General features: G+C 42.7%; 1 protein-coding gene across 1 annotated transcript; it reads left to right on the top strand.

Annotated features, from left to right (window-relative positions):
• Positions 1-322: 322 nt before the first annotated feature.
• Positions 323-9,610, top strand: LOC309671258 (kelch-like protein 8; the record flags this gene model as incomplete). The annotated part of the gene is given in 7 exon segments (XM_082482464.1): positions 323-538; positions 1,881-2,429; positions 4,993-5,179; positions 5,866-6,013; positions 7,201-7,329; positions 9,378-9,405; positions 9,407-9,610. Coding segments are annotated over 7 exon segments (1,461 nt in total).
• Between the last annotated feature and the right edge of the window lie 9,401 nt (positions 9,611-19,011).

Raw genomic sequence — 19,011 nt, forward strand, 5'->3', positions numbered from 1 at the left:
GAAGCGTGGGCAACAAGTTCACAAACAATGGCTTTTCCTAAAGGTACCTGCGTAGGGTTCTTGACTGTGGGTCTTTTTTCCCTGCTTTCTCCTCCCACCTTCCCCAAGTAAGGTTATAGGTAGTATTTATAACATGTAATCAAATTGTTAGGTACTACCAGTACCTAATGTCTCATCATTTTTTGTGTTGGGTTTTGTTTTTTTTTTCCAAACAGGAACATGAACAGAATTTAACTGCATTTTAGGATTTGACTCCTGATGGGCTGGATTTTGTCTTGGCATGAATTTTTGAAGATGGACACAGTGCAAGAAGAAACAGCCAATGGCTTCAGAATCCATGGTTCCAGAGCAGGCAAAACAACATCTGATAAAGGGAAAAAGGCGGCAGCAACAGCAGCAGCAGCAGCAGCCTAGGTCTTCCAACAGTGACGGTGAAGATGACATCTTTGTATTTGAAGCAAATGAGGCTTGGAAGGATTTTCACAGCTCTCTCCTTCAGTTCTTTGAAGCTGGAGAGCTCTGCGATGTTACACTAAAGGAGATATTGTCACACATCCATTGCATTTAACAGCCTGAAGATTAAGCTATGAATACGTATGCTGGAGGTGGCTGTGAATTTGGGCAGGGGTATGGAAAGCATAGAATACCTGTTGGATCTGAAGCATCTCTATCTAGGTGTTTGTATTTTTTTTTTTATTTAGGAAGTTTACAACAGAAATGTAAACATTTAAGATGCTAACAGTCCAAGAGAGGACGTGCATGACTTCGACCTCACCCAAATTGCCTTCTAAGCAGGTTCCCACAGTTGATCAGTATGTAACTGTGCAATTTCAGCTCCTTGTAGCCTCGACTTACTGCTCACCAGGCAGGTTACACTTGTGTTGATAACACACACTTTTTAAAAGGGTAGAGAAATTGTGTGTTGAATCAGAGATAGAAAAAACTCCAAATTATCCTTTATAATTTAATATCCCACCCTTTTTTTATTTTTACATTGCAAGACCGCTCACTTTAACGCCTTCATCTGAAAATGAAGATGTAATTTGAGTCTGCCAGGAGTACCGGTTGCTTAACTCAGCCATCCCTTTGTTAGCGCAGACTGATGAATGACAAAGGCTGTAAGAAAGCACTCCTGTAACGCAAATAAGTAGTGGATTGTTCCTTTACCTTCACTACCTACATTCTCTTAACATAGTTGAATGCTAGAATTTTATAAGTGAAAAGCCTGTTTTGTGCTTTCTGATCGGAATTTTGAAAAATACCTCCTCTTTATGGGGAATACTCTATCTTTTGTGGCTGAACAACTGCTAAAAATCTGGAAGTGATTGGTAACTTTTAATAATCCCTGTAATACCTGTTATTACTGCCGTTTTACATGAATTTGCTGCTAATATAGAGAATTATAAATTCCTCAACATTAGTAAAAGTCCAGAGGTTTAAATTAGGTTGTCTAAAAATGTCGCTTTACAATTTACACCCTCCCCGCCCTGCAAAGTCTCTGAAATACACATAAAAGAAACAAGTGCCTGGCAGTCTCCTCCTGTCTCCAAGATGCATCTAGAAGGTTCCTAAGGATGTTTCATTTAAGAAATAGGACACGCCTCTTAAAGAAAAGCAAGTTCAGTGCATCAGTGCTATTGCTTCTTTGTGTTACGGCCTTGCCCTACTCTGGTGACCAAGTTACAACTCAGACCTGCTTGGGATACATTGATCTGATGTCAGAAGTACAGGGCAGATGGAGTTATTTTGCTTGAACAAAATACAGTAGCTCAATGCATATTGAGTTCAGGATTCTTATTTCGGCTTAACTGTCCGTCCTATCGTAGCCAAAACTGACATTCCAGTGAAAGACTGAGGGTTATTTTCTTCTTTTTTTTCAGGTTGGTCCAAAGCTTATCTCCTGCCACACACTGGTGCTAGCTTGTGTTATACCTTACTTTAGAGCCATGTTTCTTTCGGAAATGGCTGAAGCCAAGCAGACATTGATTGAGATCAGGGACTTTGATGGTGATGCAATAGAAGACCTGGTGAAGTTTGTGTACTCCTCCCGGATTACTCTGACAGTGGATAACGTCCAGCCTCTCTTGTACGCTGCTTGCATTCTTCAGGTGGAACTGGTAGCAAAGGCGTGCTGTGAATACATGAAGCTGCACTTCCATCCCTCCAACTGCCTGGCAGTCAGGGCATTTGCGGAGAGTCACAACCGCATTGACTTGATGGACATGGCTGATCAGTATGCTTGCGAACACTTTACAGAAGTGGTGGAGTGCGAAGACTTTGTGAGTGTGTCACCACAGCACCTCCATAAACTCCTGTCCTCCAGTGACCTGAATATTGAAAACGAAAAGCAAGTTTACAACGCTGCTATCAAGTGGCTGCTAGCCAATCCACAGCATCATGCGACGTGGCTGGATGAAATACTTGCACAGGTAGGGCAGGCTGAGGCGCCGTGTGCCTGTCTTGTCACTGGTTTTGTTGTCTAATCAACTGTTTGTCCTTGGGTAGATCTCATGATGAAAATTGTTCTCGGCAGTTGGCACCTCCTCTGGTATTCGCAGTTGTGAGTTAACAGTAGAATATCAGGAAGAAGTCATATTCTTCAGTTTCTCTTGTGAGATGAGTACTCACTACATGCTCGTGGCTGGGGAGCCAACAAAAAGCTGCATCTGTGTTAGAGCAGAAAATTCTTAGATTTACACATAGTAGAGTACATAAAGCCATCACTTCACTTGGTTTGATACTACTACAGCCTGAAACACTCACTTCCCTTGCTGGTAAGTGTTTGTACTTAAGAAAAGAGAGCAAAGCTGTTGAGGAGCTTTTTACGTGTCTAGGAGAGTAAAACTGTAACGGAGATGTGTCATATCAAGTTGTGCTACTTCTAGAATGTTCCTATATTTAATTAACAAAAGACCAAGACATGTTAGCCCTATAAGCAGGCTAGGAAACATATGCTAGACCATTTAATGCTCACTAGGCTAGCACTGCTGGTTACCTGTAGGAGTTAGCAGTTTAATGATCTAGACTTGATGAGAGTCCACTGCTTCTGAAAGAAACACATACGGGTATCAAAAGGTCACTTAGCTGAACTTATTTAAACACCCATCGGACCTCCTCCTGTCAAAGCGTTAGGTACGTCAGTCATTCAAGCTCCGTATGTGCTGATTATGGGAATTTAAAATACAGTATTTGAGACAGGTATAGAGAACCTGTGCTGGGGAGGAGGGTGGTACATGCTGTGCACTGCAAAATGCCCTGTGAATCTTAGCAGGTAGGATCAACTGTGCCATTTCAGTTGTCACTGAACTCCAGCTTGAATGTTTTGCATTCAGCAGAAGTGCTAATATTGGCATCATGTGAGTAAAGAGAGGTCCACTAGAATACTGCTGTCATTGTCTTCATGCATCATTTTTCACCTTTCCTGGTAAAAGATCACAACTGTTTATTAACTGTCTTCCCAAAACTTTCAGTTTCGTCTAGACTAGCATGATGGTTTTGGTAGAAAAATTCCTTCTTTAGTACACTATAATTAAATTTATAGGCAATATAATTTGAGATTTAAAAAAACCTTCATTATTACCCAGGTGTACAAGTAGATGAGATTAACATCTTTGTTTTATTCATGGTAACCAGTCTAGAATGAAACAATGAAAAAGTAAACCCCTTCCTGTAAATATGGGTTATTTGCCAGAGTATACGGAGCCATCAGGTGATTTGGACATTATTGCTAGCAGAAAACATGACTGGGCTTCGCGATAGTTATTATCCACATCATAATCAGCCTTAGGGGTTGCGCTGTCATCATGAGGTTCTGAATTTGTCAGCCTTGTGCTCTTACCGCATCACTTGCCTCATGAGTCTATGAGCAGGGCTATGGCTGTGCTTTTAATCGGCCAAAACCAAGACAGGCCAAAGTAAGGGAAGAAGTGGGACTGAAAGCAAGCGGGTAAGGAAGAACTGGTAGAAACACTTGCTTACTTCAAGGCAGGGACATTTGTCAGCCATGTAACAGCACCCTTTTGCTGCTCTGAGAAGCACTGGAGATACTGGACTTCACAATTGCTGCTGAGCTAACTGGGAGGTGCCTGACAGCATCGATTCCAAACCTTAGGAAGTCAGATGCTGGTTTGCTTCAGTCCCCCCTGCTAACACCTGTCCCACCTTTGCACCCGATTGTACTTCATATTCCTCACTGTTTCTCTCAAAAGGACAAATGAACGGTTTGCTGAAATAAGTGACTGTGGGGAGGAAGACATTTCAAGGCAGCCTTGGAGAGGCTGACCTTATTTCAGATGTGCCCTGTCGCTGGGGATTGCTCTGGGCAGTGACCACCTATAGCCTTACCCAGAAGGAGCCTTTCTTTCCTCAGCCTGCTCACCAGCTCTCTGCTAGGGAACCACAGGAAGGATTTGGGGAAGGAAACAATTAGCTCTCAACGTTGGGGTTTTTTTAATCCTGTAGTCTGTCAAGTCCACACTAGAGAAAGGTGTTACTGCACTATCAATACCTCCTTAATAGACAGACACTTAGTTCATGCTGATAGTGTTTCCTCTTTGACTTGCCACCCAAAGAAAATCAGCCATTCTAGCAAAAGCCCTCTTATACTGGCATAGCAATGAGCTGAAAATTCACCCCCTCAGCAGACTAACCTGACACGGGCTATCCTGGTACAGTCACGGATGCTGCCTGCATCACATCAGGCAGGTGCAGTTGCAGTACAGGCAGCGGCACTTCTTCCTCCGCTCAGCCTGGGCCAAGGGGCAGTTCTCCACCGCTGCTTAAATGCAAAGGCTTGTAGCAATCGTTTGTCACTAAAAAGAACTGTTCATATCGCTGTTATTCTGGAAAAAAAGTATGAACGCCTCCCTTTTTAGTGAAGAGCGTGGGGCTGGCAGCTGGCTCAGAAGCTGCCATCTGTTATGCTTGCGTCACTGTAAATGGTGAGACTCAGTCAGTTCAGCCAGTTACTCCAACTGTGTTCATTTCTGTCAGGTACGGCTGCCTCTCTTGCCCATTTGTTTCCTTATGGGTGTTGTGGCAAAGGAAGAGATTGTCAAGCAGAATCTAAAATGTAGGGATTTGCCGGATGAAGCAAGAAACTACCACCTTCACCTGAGCAGCAGGGCAGTGCCAGACTTTGAGTACTCCATTCGCACAACACCAAGGAAGCAGACTGCTGGTAATTAAATGTGTGTCTGATTATCCCATAGGGAGTGGTGTGGAGAAAAGGCGGTGCGTCTGTGCAGGGTTAGGTAGCTTGGTAGAAATGGTTGTTAATGACTTAATGCAAAACTGGGAAAGCCGTTGTGTACCTCTCTGGTAATTAGCTAGTGTGCTGCATTGTCCTAGCAGAACTTTAGCTGTCATTTTCTTTCTTTAAAGCATTATTTATTTATCCTGATTGGCTCTATCTGTATTAAAGCTAGAACTGTTAAGTATCTTGTGACCAGGCAGCATGCTCACAGCTATACCGACAACAGTGGACACTTATCTTTTGGCACGAGAAGGTTGAGCTAACTTTTAAACTCTTTGGCTAACCTACACCAAAAGTGAGTGATGAATATTAGACTGCAAATCCGAATTTTTACATTTTTATATTTAACAATGTTTATCTCCCTGAGCAAAAAATCACAAAAAGCATATTTAAAATATGCATTGGTTTTGCATCAGCATAGATAGTTAATTGCCATAACAGCATGCCAAGCAAAGGCAAAATCCAGCACCCAGTTACGCAGGGCAATGACTGTGCCCCCTGAAGTGAAATATGACTTCTCCCGAACTACATAAGTTTCAGTTCACTCTGCTGTACAACTTTATCCCCCATCTTCCTGCTATTTTTCTGGAAACCTGTTTTGTCTTCTTCAGGTGTGTTGTTTTGTGTCGGTGGTAGAGGTGGATCTGGTGACCCATTTCGCAGCATTGAATGTTACTCTAGCAGTAAGAACAACTGGTTCTTCGGCCCTGAAATGAACAGCAGGAGAAGGCACGTGGGTGTGATCTCTGTGGGAGGTCAGTAATGCTATTCTAAAGGCACTTGTTTGCTCCTTTTGGTGGAATCGGTACTTTTAATAAATAAATCTGTCTTCCAATGGCTTACCTGTTGGATATTCTTCAATTTAGTAAGGCTTCTTCCCCACGAAGGGGTTTGTGATTCTGAAACAATCTGAGAGCATGCTTACTGAAAAGATATTACTGTGAACTGGGAGTTGGGGTGGTTCAGCCTGCAAGAGGCTCTGGGGAGACCTTACTGTAGCTTTTTAATACTTAAAGGGAGCTTGTAAGAAAGATGGGGACAGACTTTTTAATAGGGGCTGTTGCAATAGGCCAAGGGGTAATGGTTTTAAACTAAAAGAGGGAAGATTTAGACCAGATATAAGGAGACATTTTTTACAATGAGGGTGGTGGAACAGGTTGCCCAGAGAGGTTGTAGATGCCCCATCCCTGGAAACGCTCAGGGTCAGGTTGGACAGGGCTCTGAGCAACCTGGTCTAGTTGAAGATGTCCCTGCTCATTGCAGGGGGGGTGGACTAGATGACCTTTTAAAGGTCCCTTCCAACCCCAACTATTCTATGATTCTATGAACGGTACATAGCCTCCTCTTCTCTTAATAGGCGATTTAATTTTTTTTTAACCCGTTTACAAAAAAATAGCCTTACACAGCAGAGTCACCCAGAATTTGCTAGTACTCATACTAGCTCCCTTCACACTTAACTCCATACAGGCAAGTCACTAAGACCATAAATCTTCCAAGAACAGACCTACCTTTATTTTTGGGTCTCCATCTTCTGAAACCAGGTCCGTGCAGTCCAGAGCAGCTTAGCACCCATGATGCAACTTCTCCTTGTAAACGGTAGCTCCTGTGTTGCTGCAGCAGAACAGAGATTTCCCCACCCCCCACCCCCCGCCCCCGTAAATCTGGAGAGACTGATATAAATGTCCAAAACTGATCTGACCTGCAGTACTCAAGTGATGGGAAGATTTTTTTGTCTACATATCTCAAGCTTTGTATAAAAGTCCAAGTTAGAAACAGATCTCTGGTTGAGTACAGCATATAAAAATATAAAGTCTGTACTTACTAAAATCTTGATATTGAAAACATTTGAAGACTTTAACCTTTATTTGAGCTTGTTGTCTCCACATAGGCAGGGATATTGCATAAATGAAAACTGAAGTGTTGCCAAGCAATCTCTGTATCAAAAGATGCATATGTGTTTCGGGTAAAGTCTACGCAGTAGGTGGACATGATGGAAACGAACACTTAGGAAGCATGGAAGTATTTGATCCTCTCACAAACAAGTGGATGATGAAGGCATCAATGAACACAAAGAGGTACGTGATCCAAATTTTAAGTCCTAGTCTGTGATAAATAATTTCTTGCTGACGCTGAAAAACACCATGTCTGTCCTGTCTTTATTTGGGTTTCCAAACTGTGCTATTTTTAGTTTTGGGTTGTTTTTTTTTTTTTTTTTTTTTTCCTATTTTGGGGCTTTATGCTATCAAACACCTTTATTTACTAGCTGTAAAGCAAATACAAATTTGCATCACATACTTGCATACATCACATATTTTCAGAAACACAACGTTGTGTGTAACATACTATTTCAGTGCAAAACTGCATAATATCTCTCTCTCTCTAGGGAGAGGCCCTGGCTGGTAACATTGGTTACGTTTACACTTTGGCTTTCTTTTGTCACTATTCTTTTCTTTCTTGGGGGCCTGGCTTCTGGAGCAGAGAGCTCTTCTACTCCAGCTGTGCTTACATTCCCGTATCTAGGGCATTTCTGCTATGCCCGATAAAGAACTTGAAACTGATAGACTTCTGTGGGTTTTTTGCGCTTTTTAAGAATGAGCAAGATGACTGCCAGTGAACATGCACAGTGAAATTCTTCATGCCCAGGAAACCTTCATGCTGCCTATGTTTTTGCCACAAAAGGCCACCAGACGCACTAAAACACTTAAAGTCAGATTGAGGCTTTTTCTTGCCTTTTGACATTTAGGATTCTTTTAAGGAGTCACAGATGGGTAATTTTTTGTTTCCGCTGTCATTTAAATCAACCTCTTGAATTCTACATTCTGTTTTGTTATTTGTTGTTTCTAAAAGCATCATGTACAAGCAGGAGTGAACTACTGAACACGGCTAAGTCCTCAAGCTATTTGTAGCTGTGACATAATCAAAGTAAAAGACCCAGACTCCCAGAAGGAGCTTCTTACTCCTCCCTACTGCCACCACCACAGGGCATATTCTCTGCAAACATCAGCCCTAGATTTCTGTGACATTTCTTACTCAGTACCTTGGTAAATGGAAGGGCTGCTGTGCCTTGGCTACGCTCCATTCCTCCCATTCATGGACATGGTGTCCGAATACTTAGTTGAGAAAAAACTGCCACCATTGATGCCATCTATGTTACCTGGTGAGGCAATGCAAGATAAGGTCAGGGTATCTCCCCAGTGTGCGTTCTGTAGAAAGACTGTGCATCCCTTGCTCCTGCCTTGGTATCTTCGCACCTGCCCTCTGTGTAATGAGGCAAGAATGTTCTCAGTGAAATGGTGAATCACCTGTCTTGGTACTTAAAGCAGAAACTTAATGCTTCTAATGAGTCTAGACCATACTTTGCATTTTGTAATACTGACTGTATTCTCATAATTGTAGATTCAGTAGAAAAAAATCTGACAACTATTTTAACACAGACTTAATAAAAAAGAAGAGAATGGAAGAAATTGTAACTAAATCTTTCTAGAGTTCACTCATCTAATATCCAGCGCAGGCTTGCTTTTAATATGTATTAATATCACCCCCCAAAAAAATCATTCCCAGATTGTAGCAGCAGCTATACCAGCAAAGTTAAAACCAGCAGGTTTTGGTTCTCCATAAAACAAAATGTGGTTCTTCAATAAAACAAAATAGGAGGCGTAAAATTCAGTACCAAGAAATCACATAGCTAAGCTAACCTCATATATCTAAGCGTGTAATTAGAAGACTTGGGTCTTGGGTGACATTCAGTCAAAACAGTATTCCGCGTCCCCCTGCCTTTATTCTTTAAACAGGAGCTTTGTCTTTTTGCAGTCTAGAAATATTCTAGCTGCAACAGTCCTGTTCATGGATCACACAATAACGTAGAGGTGCCTGGGAAAGCTGAGGTGAAGTCAAGATAAAACTCTAGAGCCCCTCTCACGGGAGGATGCAAACATACGAAAGACTTTCAGGATAAAGCTGCAAGACTGATGCAGGTGTACAGAGGGCCAGCCGCAGTTACTGGTCATTATTTATTATAAACTTCACTTTTAACATTTTCATTACTTTTTCCCCCATAGTTTGAAACAGGTACCAGTCAGGTAACATTGCACTTGATGTGTCTTTCCCATTCCTTTTCCTTAAGGACTTGCACTGAGGTGTTGATCCTGTGGTTTTGTTAGGAGAGGAATTGCTCTTGCCTCCCTTGGTGGCCCCATTTACGCAATAGGAGGTTTAGATGACAACACTTGCTTCAGCGATGTGGAAAGATATGACATTGATTCTGATCGATGGAGTGCAGTCGCCCCAATGAACGCTCCCAGGGGAGGAGTTGGTTCCGTAGCCCTTGTGGTAAGTGACTGTTTCCTCCCAAGTTGAGGCCATCTGAGGAACTGAACTGCTTTTCCCATCTGCTTTTACAAGGCAGAACACAGGATTTTGAACAAAATGCAGCTGGTAGGTCTTAGCACCTCTGGTCATCAAAATCCTACTGAGCTGTGCAAAAGATGAGGATATTTAGGATAATACTCAGATCAAACTGAACTGCCTATATGAAAACGCAACATAATAGAAGTAGTGCGCAGCAGGAGTCTATCTATTGTTTCCTGGTAATAATTGAGTAATATCCATTGTGATAAACTCAGTATCGTTTGTTCACCAAACCTAAAAACTTACATTTCCACAAGAAGGCAACTGCTTAACAAGAGGTGGCAAGATGGCCAACATTTTACTGTGTAAACAAGATATGCATGATTGTGCAGGCAAGACTAAGCTGCAGGGTCAAGTTATGTAGACAAAGTATAATAAATTGTGAAAAGACTTGAAAGAAAGAAACCTTCACCCCAAGACCACTGGCAATACTAGTGTTTAAGATATTAATTTGTGTAATTTTAAAGGTGTTCGTTTAGTACTGCCAGAGTTTTAGAGATACCTATAGCACTTAGATAAATACTTTGAGAAAATGTTAGATGAAGAATCCTTATAGAATTTACTAACTCTTTAGAAAAAGGGGGGGGAACTGAGTCAAAGATATAGTACTAATTAACTAGTAGTAATTCATAACCTAAAAAACAGGCCTGATAAAAAAAATGGACGAAGCAAGAAGTCTTGAGGCATTGCCAAGGACAGCTCCTGATAACAAATAAAAGAAGGCCTTGAAAGGCGGCTGAAACCAACCCTGCAGTCTGGACAGAGACCAAAAAGAAAAACTGAGTCTGCGCAGGGACAAAAGGTTACTTGAAGTGATGAAGAAGAATTTGCAGCCTTCATCCTCAAGACCCTCAGCGACCACCACCACAAAGCATTGCGCAAGCGCAGTTAGGAGGAGTTTATGAAAATGACTTCTTAAAGCTAATTTTAATACGAAGCGGGGATAGGTTATGCATATGTATAGCCGTATTAAGAGATCTTATGATTATGTAAAAAGTACCATATATATTTGAGAAGGCCGCTGCATTGAGTGCGCGCCGTCAGTGGAGTGAGACTCCCGGGCCGCCCAGCGCTGTTTTGCTTGCTGCCGCTTGCTAATAAATACTCCAAATTTTAATTGACTCTGTCTCACGTCAATTTTGTGAGATCAACATATAACAATTTTGGTGCCGTGACTCGGATAGAGGCAATCTGGTGAGAAGCCCCATACAGGGAGGCGCCCCGCTGAAATTCAGCGGCCCTGGCTGGGTGCTATCGCATCACATCCTCTACCGACGAACCCTAAATTCGGCAACAAGCAAAAGAAAGCCGGCAAACCCTGTAATCTTTGTGCACGAAGCCCCGAACGAAGACGCAGGAACGCGTGAGTATAGGCCAGTTATCCGTTCGGTTGGGGTTGGGTATCCCGGAGTGTGATAATGTGAGACGTCCACCGGACTTAGTAGCCCACCGGACGAAGTGAGTGCGGACCCCTTAGTAGTGCGGTTCCCATCTCCCGCGAGGGACTGGGCCACGAATAGGGGGAGCGTGTGTGTGTGTGTAAGAAGGCACTCCGGAAGATGGGACAGAGGAAGAGCAAGCCCTCTGATTCCATGGGTGGATTGGGACCTCATGTGAAACCCCCCCCAAATACCACCAGACAGTCCGTTAAGTTTAATGATCAAGTATTGGGATGATTACCCCTCTAGGCGGGGTAAGAACAAAGTAAAATTGATCCACTATTGTATGGAAATATGGAGAGAAAGAAACAAATAAGAAAAGGCTTATATTGGCCAATTTAGATTTGTGATCAGTCTGACTATCTTGGTGCAGATTAGTGGTAAATGGCAAATGGTTTAAGATTTAAGTTACACGTAACTGGCTATTGTTTTAATTGGAAAATCTTGTGGTGTGAGTGAGAAGTGTAATGGGCCCTTTTATATGACTGAGTGAGTGTTTGAGTGAGTGCGGTGCAGAGTTTGTGTGTTCACCCTAAGTGAAAAGGATTTTCATAATGGAGGAGAGGGAACATCGACATAGTCCAGGCGCAGACATTAAATGGCTACTACAGCAGCCAAACTGGACTAATCAAGACACTGAACATAAAACTCATATGGTGGATCTGCGCACCAGAGTTGTTCAAGAAATTAAAGAATCTGTTCCTCAGAGACAGAATATAAATAAAGCTTTTAGTGAACATCAAGGGAAAGATGAACCCCCCCACTAAATGGCTAGACAGATTGCGACAGAATCTGCAACTCTATTCAAGGCTAGATCCCACCACCCCTGTGAGACAAGTTCTGTTGAAAACTCAGTTTGTGGTAAAGTCATGGACAGACATTAGAAAGAAATTGATAAAGTTAGAAAACTGGCAAGAGCAAGGATTAAACGAGTTGTTGAGAGAGGTATTGTTCTCGCCCCTCACTCTCGGGACGAGATTGAGCACGGAACCATTGGTTCCAACTGCAAGGTGTCATAAACCGAATAGTGGTGTTGCACAAAGAAGCTAAAGCTAGAAAGAGAAAAGGGAAAGCTACTGTTTGTGCTGTGCTGGGAGCGTGCCTGGCGGCTGCGGTGGAGGACAAGAGGCAGGCGCCCTGCCAAGAAGAGGCGATAGTTGCCTCAATACAAGCGGCACTGGCGCCGCTGCAGGAACAGTTCCTAGAAACCAAGCGGGTGCTAAAGGAAGAAAAGAGCAAAAAACTTAATATTGAAAGAGAAGCTGAGTTCAGCTCCTAAAGGAGTCAGACACCCTCGCTGAGACAAAAGTAATGCCAAAGGGAAAAGGGGTGCGCCCAATTTATCGTCAGGAAGATAAAAACACCACAAAACAAAAACCCAACTAAAAGACGCCACAGATAACACCCCCACATGTATCCACTGATAAAAACAGAATCCCCTTTACCGCCACTGAATTAGCCAAACTACGGAAAGATTTTGCTAGGATGGCAAAGAAATCCGAAACCGAATACGTGTGGAGTATATCCCTGTCGGGAGAGAACGGAATCATTTTATCAAAAAGGGAGCAGAGGGATATTAGGGCCCTGGCGTTTTCCTCACAACGGGCGACCTCCGAGCCCCATGGTCTCTAACCCAGAGAGCCGCATATTAGTCGGGGGGTGGGGGGGCTGAACCCATTGAAGAGGGGGAAGTGACTCAAGAATTAATAAATTACAGAAAGAAATACAGGCCAGTAAGTCGACTTACCAAAAAGCAGAAACTAGAGCAGTGCGGACGGAGGAGCAGGCGAATAAATCATTGTTTAGTTTTTTTTTTCTCTGGGAAAAGCCCTGATCTTAAAAAATAAAAAAAAAAAAAAAAAAGAGAGAGAGAGAGACCTCTGTTCCAGCAAGAATTGTGGCAAATAGAACTACAAAAGGAGGTGCCCCAAGACTTAATGGATGGGGCTCCCCACCAAAAAGCTAGAGTTCCTAGTGCGGAGGTGGTCTGAACAAAGACCCCCGCTCACACTGAACCCACCTTCGGCGCCACCCGTGGACATAGAAGAAAGGTTCAAAAGAAACAAAAAGGTGGCAGAAAGCTAAATCCTCCGCCCCCCCAAGGTGAGAGGGGAGGCAGAGGGTAAATGTTTATTAGACAACTCATCTGCAATAATAAAGGAGACTTACTAATTACAGTTGCAGTAGGGCCAAGGAAAAAGCCCGTGACTTTTTTAATTGATACAGGGGCCCAAACTACAGCAATTAATCGGAGTGAGGTAGAACAGTCGGCATCTCGGCCCCTTCTAAACACCTAATAGTACTAAATGCTTTGGGGAAAACCCAATCTGTGCCCATGACTCCGGTAATCTTGTGGCTACCAGGAGAGGAAAGTCCGGTAGACACCATGGCGGTTATAAAGCCCTTCCAAATAAATCTCCTAAAAATAAATATTTTGAAGGGAAGACAGTGGCGGGACACCCAAGGAAACTTACAGTCTTTCAGCATTCCTCAGGTTAGAAGGCTAACCGAGAATTTCAGTGTGTCAGTGCGCCTGCTACAAGCGGCGCCTCCCCCCCCCCTTCCCGCTTGACTAATGTGAAACCCTACCCGTTACCCCTGGGAGCGAGGGAGGGCATCACCCCCGTGTTAGAAGATCTGAAGAAGCAGAGAGTCGTAGTCCCGACACAGTCCCCCTTCAACTCTCCCATATAGCCCGTGAGAAAACCTAATAAGAAATGGAGATTGGCTGTAGACTACCGGCGCTTCAATAACAATACGGGCCCATTAACGGCTGCCGTGCCAAACATCGCTGAGTTAATCGCCACCATTCAGAAACAATCTCACCCGGTGATAGCAACAATTGATGTCAAAGACATTTTTTTATGGTTCCGCTGCAACCTGTGAAACAGGAATGCTTTGCTTTCACGGGGGGGGGGGGGGGGGGGGGGGGGGGGGGGAAGCAGTATACGTTTACTCGACTGCCTCAAGGATGTAAACACTCCCCCACACCAGCTCACCATGTACTGGCCCAAGAACTTGAAACCATTCACATACAAGAAAAAGTTAAAATTTACAAAGACCCCACCCCTGACGGGGTGGCTCAGCGCGCCTCCATAAAAAAAAAAAAAAAAAAAAAAAAATAGTATGCTCAAATAAAACACTATTGCGATTTTTTGTGACAAAAAGAACTGCTAAAATACTGCCTATCCAAGATGAGGCGAACTTGGATAGGGAGATGCCCCCAACTTTCCCTTGTGATCAAAGTCGCTCCCCCATTCTCAGAGCAAGTTTTAAATGCATAGTTTACTGATGCTTCATCGAAGCGAGAAGAGAAAGTTTAGAAGTACCGGGCTGTGGCCCTTCAAGTAAAAACCAAGAAGCAAATCATTACAGGAGAAGGTAGTGCACAGGTGAGAGAGCTGGTTGCAGTGTGGAGCGTGTTTCAAGGTGAGAGACAGACTCTTTCTCCTGTGCATGAAAAGAAGGCAAAAGTTAATAAAGAAAAGACTAAGAGTGCAGAGACCGCCTTTAAATATTACAATTAAATAAAGTATTGATCAAAGTCTGGAAAGAATCATCCCTGACTCCCTGTTGGGAGGTACCTTTTCTTGTTTTACTCACTACAGATTCTGTTGTTCGGACTGCTGAAAAAGAGTGGACTCACGCAAGCCGAATCAAAGGACCCGTTCGAAGTTCCCATTAAGAGGCAACAGGAAGCCCGGACAACCTAAAGGTTACCTTCCGAAGAAAGACAAATGAATGAAACTGTCTTTTGTAGAAATCCTAACTGTATTTGTTATCCCTTTGTCTAAGTGTAAACTTTGTAAAGAAAAGTGGTGGGTCCACTGCCTCTATGGGTATCCTCTTAGTAGTATTTGCCATGAATGTTATAACTACAGACATTACGCACAAGAGTTGCAACCGGGAAAATCATAAAAGAATCTAAGAAGTGGTAAAATATCTTTGCCAAAAGCATGAACCCTGAGAAGTGTTGTCTCCATGCAAATGAACCTTGTTTAACGGAGGCCAAAATTGTGCAGGTGACTTGCGGACAGACAGTGTCTAAGATAGGGTGTAGAGCTTAGGAGGTAAAAAAATAAAAACTGACAAGCATGTAAGTCAAGGTGAGCTAAATATGAAGGAGGTTCCCCTGAAAAATACGACTGCTGCCGAGAAGATGGTACCCCTCGCTGCTCTAAGCAACAGAGTAGGCAGAGGAAGAGGCAGAGGCGTACTGCTGTGGGGATTGAGATTAATAAACCACCTCCAGAAATGACACATAATGCCCTTTGACTTACAACTCCCAACCCAAGCAACCTTAAAACTTTCCCGAAGTCTACACACTCTCCCAGGAAACAAAAGAAAATAAATAAATAAATAAATAAATAAATAAATAAATAAAATATATATATATAAATTGCCAGAGATATCGAAATACCTATAGCAAAGGCAAGAGCACTCCACCTTTCTCAAATCTGCAAATAAGCCTGTGTACAATAAAAGTGTTAGTAATGACAATAAAGCAACAAAATAGTTGCAATTGTAAAAAGCAAATTAAAAGCAGCTCATTTAATGCTTATAAGAGCCAAGTATGAACCCCTAAAAAAATACCAAAACCAAAAGAAACCTTTATTTTAAGTCAACAAAAGCTTAAGCAGTTTGATGAACAAAATAGTAAAAAAAATAAAGGGGGGAATTGTGATAAACTCAGCATCGTTTGTTCACCAAACCTGAAAACTTACATTTCCACAAGAAGGCAACTGCTTAACAAGAGGTGGCAAGATGGCCAACATTTTACTGTGTAAACAAGATATGCATGATTGTGCAGGCAAGACTAAGCTGCAGGGTCAAGTTATGTAGACAAAGTATAATAAATTGTGAAAAGACTTGAAAGAAAGAAACCTTCACCCCAAGACCACTGGCAATACTAGTGTTTAAGATATTAATTTGTGTAATTTTAAAGGTGTTCGTTTAGTACTGCCAGAGTTTTAGAGATACCTATAGCACTTAGATAAATACTTTGAGAAAATGTTAGATGAAGAATCCTTATAGAATTTACTAACTCTTTAGAAAAAGGGGGGGGACTGAGTCAAAGATATAGTACTAATTAACTAGTAGTAATTCATAACCTAAAAAACAGGCCTGATAAAAAAAATGGACGAAGCAAGAAGTCTTGAGGCATTGCCAAGGACAGCTCCTGATAACAAATAAAAGAAGGCCTTGAAAGGCGGCTGAAACCAACCCTGCAGTCTGGACAGAGACCAAAAAGAAAAACTGAGTCTGCGCAGGGACAAAAGGTTACTTGAAGTGATGAAGAAGAATTTGCAGCCTTCATCCTCAAGACCCTCAGCGACCACCACCACAAAGCATTGCGCAAGCGCAGTTAGGAGGAGTTTATGAAAATGACTTCTTAAAGCTAATTTTAATACGAAGCGGGGATAGGTTATGCATATGTATAGCCGTATTAAGAGATCTTATGATTATGTAAAAAGTACCATATATATTTGAGAAGGCCGCTGCATTGAGTGCGCGCCGTCAGTGGAGTGCGACTCCCGGGCCGCCCAGCGCTGTTTTGCTTGCTGCCGCTTGCTAATAAATACTCCAAATTTTAATTGACTCTGTCTCACATCAATTTTGTGAGATCAACATATTACATCCATGACTAGCGATGCAGGAGTGCTGCTTATGCCATTAGGTTCTTCTTGTAAATATCAGAGCACTACCTCCTCCTCCTTCTTTCCGTCCTTTGTTCTCTTCCCTTCGCTCAATAAGAATCTACATTCTTCTGGTTGTTTCAACCCGATTTTGCACTAAATTTACCAGACAAATAATGAGCATAAACTAGCAAGGTATATTTTGCACAGACTATATAACTAGGCTGTATAATAGAATTTCAGACACAGAAAAGAAATACTTTCCGCTTGCTCAGAAAGAACAGGAACTTATTTTTCTTTTTTTTTTCCTCTGCCATCTGCTTTAGGTGGGAACTCGTCGGCCCTGTGTCACACTGCAGGGCAGGGGCAGGCGTGGCTGTGTGCTCTTGTCTCAGCAGCCAGATCCGGGACGTGGGCCAAGGATCCAGCAATGTTGTTGACTGCATGTGAGCTCTGCTGCCTCCTCCAAATTCCAGAGGAACGATAGGAAGGGAGGCACTGCGGAGCTTTTAAACACCGTGTTTTGTATGGTAGGTTAAGAAATGCAAACAATACATTTTCTTTGTGAAGATGTTACCTCCTGCAACTGTAAAGCTTTTGGTGGCTTTCTATCAGTAGTGATACGGAAAAGTCTGTGAAAACATGGAATAAAAGTATAACTCACAGGAGAAAACCTGCCAAGAGCTGCAATCATCCCATTTTTGAGAAGCTGTAATTTCAGAATCATTTGAGGCAACTGGTACAGGGACTCATTATTGAACTGTAAACCAGGCATGGGGTGAGGAGAGAGAGCAGCAGTTAGTACTGCTGAGCCTTACCCAACAGCCCTGCTACGCATTTTCTGAAGGACTCGAGTGCCATTTAATGTAACTTATTTTCGGGAATGTAGTCTTAAACGTTTCCTAATTGTGTAAGAGCTTTGTAACACAAAGCGTCTCAAGTTTTAGAAGGTAACGACATCCCTGTTGCACACTAAGAGAAGTGGAGCAGAGAAGTTCACTGCCCATGTCCGAAGGGACTGCTGGCAGCAGTGGAAATAGCAGGTACTTGGTCTGAAACCTGTCTTTCAATGTACTTTCTCAAGCTAATATACTCGTTAGAAAGCTGAAAAGATTCTTGACCTGAGCTTACCCACTAGAATACTGGGATTCTCAAGTCTTCAAATAAAATTTGTAGTAACTACCCCCCCAAAGGCAAGTTTCTGTTGAGAGGTCATTCCTGAAGTAACGAGTGTAATTTGTCCTACTTTAAGATGGCAGTGTGTGAAAATGTCAGCTTCAGAGGTGTCCGAGTCACCATTTTTATACAAAATGGAAACGTACGGTAAAAGTTGCAGTATTCTGTAAAGACCTTTAAATGCAGTTCTAGGAGATGACATGTCCATTTTCAGTAGCCAGTAGCAACTCAGTGGTAATTCTAGAGGTACAGGCTCTTTTAAGATAGTTAAGCCTCAAAACAGATGACTTAAAGCTTCTATAAGCCAAAGAGAATCAGCAACAAAAAGAATTGGAAATAAACCAGTACTTACACGAAAAATTGAAATATGAACTTGACAGTGTTGTGTACAAAGTTCTGTTGTTACGCATTCAGAAGCCCTGTATTCCAAGTAACGTCCAGCTGGAAAGACTGCACATTGCTGTTCCTGCATCACCACGAACAGACCGACAACTGACAATCCTTTGTGACCAAAGTTTGTTCCAAGTGACGAGGGAGAGCAGCAAACTTCTCTGCACGCAGTAGCAGGGAAGAGGCAGGGCAGTACGACCATAAGGTACAATCACGTTTCGCTGTTGAGTTACTATCATTTAGCTTTTCTGTTTCAAATGGCTTTGCACTTTGGTAGCACCCAGGGACAAAGTGGACGGTACTGTAAATAATGAAACATTGCAATAAAACATTTGTACTTCAAAGCACCTTGTTTCTAGCATGACTGGAGCATGCTATTGTGGGGAAAGGTTAAAACAATGAGTCTTTTTTGGTTTCTGCAGAGTATAATTCCCAACCGGAAGCCTTTGTCAGCAGAGAAAATCCTGCGTTACGGCTGCAAACCATACCACCCTGCTCCTGCCCTTGCCCCCCGGCAAGGATGTTGACACCGTTGTGGCTCTTGACCTGGCTAGGAGGGCTGGAACCAAGAGGTGCAGGTTCCCTCTCTGGAAACAAACACGTTTTTCTATGGATGTCCTGGATAACACTAAAACTTGAGGGGGAGTGGGGGGAAGATTTTCCACAAAGTAGTACTGACTGTGAAACCAAGCTGCCTGGGGGTGCTGTG

Source organism: Vanellus vanellus (assembly GCF_965231255.1).
Source record: "Vanellus vanellus genome assembly, chromosome: 4".
Taxonomy (NCBI): domain Eukaryota; kingdom Metazoa; phylum Chordata; class Aves; order Charadriiformes; family Charadriidae; genus Vanellus; species Vanellus vanellus.